The sequence below is a fragment of the Monopterus albus genome, unplaced genomic scaffold (assembly GCF_001952655.1).
Source record: "Monopterus albus unplaced genomic scaffold, M_albus_1.0 scaffold541.1, whole genome shotgun sequence".
Taxonomy (NCBI): Eukaryota; Metazoa; Chordata; class Actinopteri; order Synbranchiformes; family Synbranchidae; genus Monopterus; species Monopterus albus.
Window position 1 is genome coordinate 32436 of NW_018128421.1, and position 6727 is coordinate 39162.

The 6727-nt window shown below is 48.8% G+C and overlaps 1 protein-coding gene across 1 annotated transcript in view; it reads left to right on the forward strand.

Moving 5' to 3' along the window:
- Window positions 1-6727, forward strand: part of nfxl1 (nuclear transcription factor, X-box binding-like 1) — an 18833-nt gene that overhangs the window by 7663 nt on the left and 4443 nt on the right. The window contains exons 11-20 of the mRNA XM_020588450.1: window positions 57-171; window positions 381-505; window positions 585-707; window positions 1603-1693; window positions 3486-3606; window positions 3715-3871; window positions 4328-4419; window positions 5785-5806; window positions 6170-6309; window positions 6642-6698. Of these exons, the coding sequence (XP_020444106.1) occupies window positions 57-171; window positions 381-505; window positions 585-707; window positions 1603-1693; window positions 3486-3606; window positions 3715-3871; window positions 4328-4419; window positions 5785-5806; window positions 6170-6309; window positions 6642-6698 (1043 nt within the window). The remainder of the gene's footprint in view (window positions 1-56; window positions 172-380; window positions 506-584; window positions 708-1602; window positions 1694-3485; window positions 3607-3714; window positions 3872-4327; window positions 4420-5784; window positions 5807-6169; window positions 6310-6641; window positions 6699-6727) is intronic.

Sequence of the window (6727 nt, forward strand, 5' to 3'; positions counted from 1 at the left end):
TGCGTCTCAGAGGCAGCGTCGGTCCTGACCCACTGCCCGTCTCTGTCTGTCTACAGGTGTGCGGCGCTCTGCTCTCCTGTGGGAATCACACCTGTGAGGCTGTGTGTCACGACGGAGTGTGTCCTCCGTGTCCTCGCTCCGTCAGCAGGTCCTGTCCCTGTGGCAAGACCAGTGAGAAAGCGCACACGTGCACAAACGCACATACAGAGACACAGTAGTGTAGGAGGCTGTGAATAGTGTGATGATAACTGGCTGTTAGACTGTGTTGACAGCAGTGAGAGAATCAACACACAGGCCTATGAAAACACCTTAACAATAGTGTAAATACACACCAAACTAACACAAAACACACTCATGTTTGTTTCTCTGTGTGTGTACAGAGTCGTCCCTGCCGTGCACAGAGGAAGTGCTGCCGTGTGGTGACACGTGCGACCGCCCCCTGTCGTGTGGACAGCACACCTGTTCGATGAGGTGTCACCGAGGGAGCTGCGAGACCTGCAGACAGGTCACACACAGAACCGCAACAGGGACACACACTGAAACACAAAGTGAGACACGCTGATCTCCCCGTCTCTCTCCGACAGGTGGTGGAGAAGGAGTGCAGGTGTGGGAAGCACAGGAAGCTGATGCCGTGCCATAAAGAATACCTGTGTGACTCCAAGTGTCCTCAGACCAGGAGTTGCCAGAGACACCAGTGCAGGAGGAAGGTCAGTACCAGTAGGACCAACTGGAAACGCCAGCCCGACGTCCTAGAGACGCACAAATCGTCCGGTCACCATTAACCTCCCAGTGTTTTCATCAGGGTTTCACAGTAATCCTCAGAGCTGGAAGGCTGCAGCGCCTCCTGCTGCCTGGAGGACAGATGTGACGTCTTAACCCAGACATGTTGTTAGATATACAACAATACTCTTTGACTATGACTAGAAATAGTAACATCTACGCCTCCACCCTCTTTTAAAAAAGTCAAACTACTCCTCCTCATCATCACATGTCCTTGTCTTAAACTGGTAGCAGAGCACAGAGACGTCATGAACCTGGTCATACTGTGTCATGAAACAGTGATTTTACCAGCTGCAGGTTGGGGACGACCGCTGGTCTGGGGTCTGCCACCAAACACCAGTAGCTACCAGCTGCATGAAGCGACACCGTGAGGCGATCACAGAGGTCGAACCCTCAGTAGAGAGACTGCAGCTGTTTGACTGTGGACAGTTGTTCATGTGAAACCAGTGATTTCATTAAGTTAAAGAGGTGACACCTCCTCTACATCAAACACAACGAAGAGCCGACCCCAGAGGTTCAGCCTCTGGTTGTGACGTCAGCGTTCAGGTCTCCTCCCTCCTCTTTATGCTCAGACGTCTGGTGTCCGGTGCCTCTGCTTGTTTGTGTGCTGTAAATGTCAGATGATCTGATAGGAGAAGGTTAACTGGCGGTGTGTCGGAGCTGTGATGGGACAGGACGACGTTTCATTCATCTGTTATCACACCGGGCTATGGGACACATTTCAGCTTGTGAAGGATCTGGTTCATCTTTAATGTTCTCACTGTGTCACAGGTGTTTTTAACTTTGTTTAAACCCTGTTTCCCATGATGCATTGTGTTTCAGTGTTGCCCTGGTAACTGCCCCCCCTGTGACCAGAGCTGTGGTCGAACTCTGGGGTGTCGAAACCACAAGTGTCCCTCTGTCTGTCACCAAGGTAACACACACACACACAGGACGTCACATGACATCTCTCTGTCAGGTCGGTTGTAATTAGCTGAGGGAGTCACAGCTGGTGAAGGTCAAAGGTCAACCTCAGGAACGTTCTGACCCACAGCACCTCCTGTAGTGTGTGCACATTTGTTTCAGTTGATAACACACAGTAGAGTGTGTGTTTGTGAAGCTGTTGATCTCTACTTCCTGCTGGACGTCATTAATCCCCTTTAACAAAGACGTGTGTGTGTGCGTGCGTGTGCAGAATAACAAACAGCTTCCTGCGTCTTTTGTTCCACGATTGGATGATAATGGATAAGTTTTGCATCTGCCTGCTTCGTGATTGGCTGAATAGATTAAAGGTAATTTATTGTGCGACTTTGTGCTAATTGGCTGCTCTGACCTTTCGGGGGGGGGAAACAAAAAGAAGGTCGCACCACCCCGACGCATCAGCGCACAGATAAGAGCTGAGGCCTGTGTGTGTGTGTGTGTGGCCTGGACTTGGCGCTGTGAACTTTAGTTCACGTGATGAGGCTTGAAGCTAGTCACAGTTTGAGCTTCATACACTGCAGCTCTGCACCTCAGGACTGGTTTTATTATTGATTAATCTGCCCGTTATTTCCTTGACTGATCAGTTAATTGTGAAAACAATCCAGGACCCAAAATGTCAGACTTTCACTTCACTGTCACATAAGACAAAGACGAGCAGCAAATGTTTTCATTCATTGTGTATTAATTCAGAACCTATTTGACAGTTTTATTTAACTATCAGAATAGTTGCTGATTGATTTAATCACACGTTTGCCTACGTTGACGCTGATTAAAGAAGCTCATGGTTTTAAAGCAGACTCTCTCTAAACGCTTCAAACTCTAAGGTCAGATTCATCACAGCTGAGAGAAAACTCACTGAATAAAGAAGGAACCAAACCTGCTGGTTATTTTGTGGACAGACGTCTTCATGCCTTCATTACTTTGGCTGTGACCTCACATCTGTGTGAGCAGGTCTGTGCTGTCGTCTTCATCGTCTGATACAGAGCTGTGCATGCTGGTCCCTTCGGTCTGATGGATGACTAAATACTAATACTATAGTATTTATAAACAATGTTATAGAATTTAAATTGTGACAGATACCTGCACACTGTTACATTTTACAGTCAAACCTTCGCTACCTGTGCTCTGTCATAATAAACTCTGTGTGCCGATCTGGGTGAGACCCAGATCCACCACGGAGCCGGCGGCTGGAGCCTGACGTGGCTGTGGCCTTTATCAGTACGAGCCGTGACAGACGAGCACGCGCCCACTCAGTTGTCTGCTGGTAAACACTCAGTGGGTTATGTTAATGGGACTCTGCATGGACGCCGTGGCGGAGGGGGCGTCAGCTGAGACAGTACAGACTCCTGAGATTCACGAGCTGCACTGACAGCGAATACACAAGGCTGTGAAGGCAACAGAACCGAGGAGAGGAAACTGATTCTTCTTTTAAATATACGATAGAAAAAAACCAAAGAGAAGTGTAAAACTTGTTTTATGAACATTTAACTCGTCCTGTTTATGGCAGAATTAGACTTATTTAGTTTGGTCAGTTATAACCAGGAACACACAGCTTGTCAACGCAGCACAGCTCTGGGTGATGGAGGAGTCGGTCCCCAGTCCTGGTTCAGTTCAGGCTAATATGTGTCTGAGTGAGATGACAAGTCCTCACGGTTCCTGGCCTGGTCACTCCAGAGTCGCTCTGTGTGTCTCTGCCCATCATTATCCTTTAACATCAGTGTAAACTTCTCTGCCCTGTTCTTTAGGTACTTGTTACCCCTGTCCAGAGTCGGTGGAGGTCAGATGTGCATGTGCTTCAACCGTCTTGGTCGTTCCTTGTGGGCGAGAACGGAGCACCAAGCCGCCTCGCTGCAAGGAGCCCTGCAGGTAAACACACACTTCCTGTTTACACTGTTGACTACATGCTGGCTCTGAAACGTACTGGGACATAAAGACTGGGCCGACACCTGCCAGCTGCTCTGTTGTCTCCTCCAGGGTTCCTCCGTCCTGCCACCACCTGACCAGAGAGACTCACCGGTGCCACCCCGGCCCCTGCCCCCCCTGCACGCAGCCCTGCCTGCTGCCGCTGCCCGGCTGCAGCCACACCTGTCCACAGCCCTGCCATGACCTGGTGCTGGTCAGGTCCCAGCAGGTAGGCCACCTACAGCAATAGACTGTTGGAGTGAAATGCTCTTCTTGTCCGTCTGAGAGGCAGGAGTTCACATCGACCATGTGACTGTGAACGTAAAGCCACAGGCAGCAGCTGCTTAGCTTAGCATCAAGACAGGAAACAGGTGGAAACGGTTAGACCCGCCCTGGAGCCGTCCAGCCCTTACTTATCCTGAAGTAGAAGATCAGTGTAGTGATGAACCCTTTCACACAGTGGGTGGGTAACTCTCTCTCACTGAGTGACTGTGGGATACAGAGATGGTTCTGGATAGATTGTGTTTGTCGACGCTCTGCCACCATCATCTTACCTCTGTCATCGACTCTATAACATTTCCTGTGTTCAGTCAGTGGAGATTTGTCAGAGTAAATGTTTGTCAAACCTCTGCACGTTCTCCTCTGTCTGCGCACGGCGTGTTTTCCTGATTGATGTGTGTTTTAGGTTCCGTTAGCGGGTCCATGGGAGCAGCCGTCTGAGCCAGCGTTTGTGAAGAAAGCTCTGCCCTGCCCTCCCTGTCAAGTGCCAATCCCAACGTAGGTCTCACACACACACACACCATTGGGGAGCAGGGTACCATGACGTCTCACGTCAGACAGCCAGCACTGGTTAAAGGCACAGACCGGACTAAGCTCTGGCCCAGTGCACGTATTCACACGATAAAGTCCGTTTAACAAACAATAAGATCGTCGTCTTGCACTCATTCGTTCCAGTCACGTGGCTGTTTGAATCTAAACAGCAGGTTTGGGTCTCACAGTGCGATGGCGTCTTGACAAATGAAAATGATTGGTCTTTGTTTGCACAATGTGGTGCCCAGACCCCCTACACACACACACTCACACACACACACACTCACACACTCCAGCTCCAGGGTGGTTTGGCCCTGTCATGGATCATTAGACCTGAGATTAGAAAAAACATTCTGCATGCTGTGTGTATTTTACAGCTGCCTGCAGCTGTGTGACGCACCAGCACCGGCCCTGTGTGTGTGTGTGTGTGTGTGTGTGTGTGAGAGAGCGAGAGAGACACTCTCCGGGCAACAACATGGCTGACTGACTGTGTTTGAGGTATTTCTGTGGATGTGTGTTTACAATATTTTGTACACGCTGAATTAAGTCCAGTTGTTTAAATGGCCGCCTGAGGAAATGGGAGCTTTTATTGTGAAGAGGCTGTGCAGGTCACCTCTGGCCAGTTGTGTAGTAACTATGACAGTTCTCTTCTTGTGCACTAGTGCTCATTACTGTGTGTTTTCACTGAGCTCTGTGTAGAGCTGAGTCTGGAAACTGCAAAGTAGTAAAAGTGAATATTTGGGTGTGATCAGCTGTTTGGACTGAGACATTAAACATGGGGGGGGGGGGATCTGTGGGAAGTAAATGAGACTGATGAATAAAGAGGGCAGAGCAGGGCGATCTGATGAACGTGATCAATGGTTTGAAGGGTCCTAAGGTTTACTCATTGACAGTGTTGTCACTCTGATGATGTGACGTGGATTAGAGTAAGGTTAGTGACTTTTCTAAGAATAAAGTGAATGGAGGAAGGAGCTGGAAGGGTCAAGGGTCAAAGCGTTTATTTGTCATATGCACAGTTAGGAAACGTGTTTCCCTGTACAATGAAATTCTTACTTTGCCGTCCACATGAATGCCACAAAATACAAGTGAAATATAAAGTAAAGTAATAAAATAAATAAAAGGAAGGCCTCGTTTATTAGTGACCTTTCTCAGATTGAAGTGAATGGAATCACATTATAAGAATTGTGAATGGGACAAACAGCCTTAGTGTGCTGAATGGGAGGTCTATACAGCACAGATATATATGATATGAGATATGTTTAGGATGTAAGTTAACGTGAATGAAGCTGTGAACAGAACGAGTCAGAGTGACACTGAGTCTCTGTCTTCTAGGGCCTGTTTTGGGGAACATGAGGTAAGAAAACGGCCTCCTGCTGTCGTCACCTTTTGTTAATGCCTACATGTGTGATTAAACTTGACGTTCTGATTCATCAGTTCCCTCCTGGTTTGTACAGCGCTCCCTCCTCTCCCTCGTCTCCCTCCTCTCCCTCGTCTCCCTCCTCTCCCTCGTCTCCCTGCTGTTTTCTTTTCCGTCTCCTTCTGTCGTCGTCCCTTATTAGTTTGTTCTTCTGACCTCCTCCTCGTTCACTCCCCTTCTCTCTCTGTTCTTCAGCTTTGTCCTTGTCGTTCATCTAATTTCATCACTCAGTATTCAGCCTGCTCGCTCCCCTTCAGACGAGGTCGAGAGATAAGTGTCTGTTCTGTGTGTGTCGATCAGGTCAGCCCGGTGCTGTGTCATCACCAGGGCCGATTCTCCTGTACGAGGCCCTGTGGGCGACCTTTGGCCTGCGGCAACCACAGCTGCATCAGGGAGTGTCACCTGGTTACCGACAGCAACAAGGTGATGACCTCGTTGGGGTGCTGATTAGAGTCACAGTCGTTTCATAAGATCTGTAAGCCTGGTCATTTTACTGTGATTAGTCCACCGACAGAACTAATCAACTGCTTTGATCATCAGTCGGTTTAATCATCGAAGTGAAAATGTGGAACATGTCCAGCTGCTCAAAGGTGAAAATGTTCTTTCAGAAAACAATGAAAAAAGCAAATCTTCTCCTTTGACAAAGGAGTTTTTAGTTTCTGTTGAGTCAGTTAATGAATTCAGCTTGTTTTCATGTCAACTGTCAAATATCACCGTGTTCATACACTGGACTTCACCTGGATCACTGATCAGACCAATCGATCACTCTCTCTCTGCAGTGCAAGGTGTGTGAGGAGGGCTGCTCCAAGCCCCGCCCCCCCCGCCGCCCCCCACCCCTCCCCCCCCCCCTACCCCCCA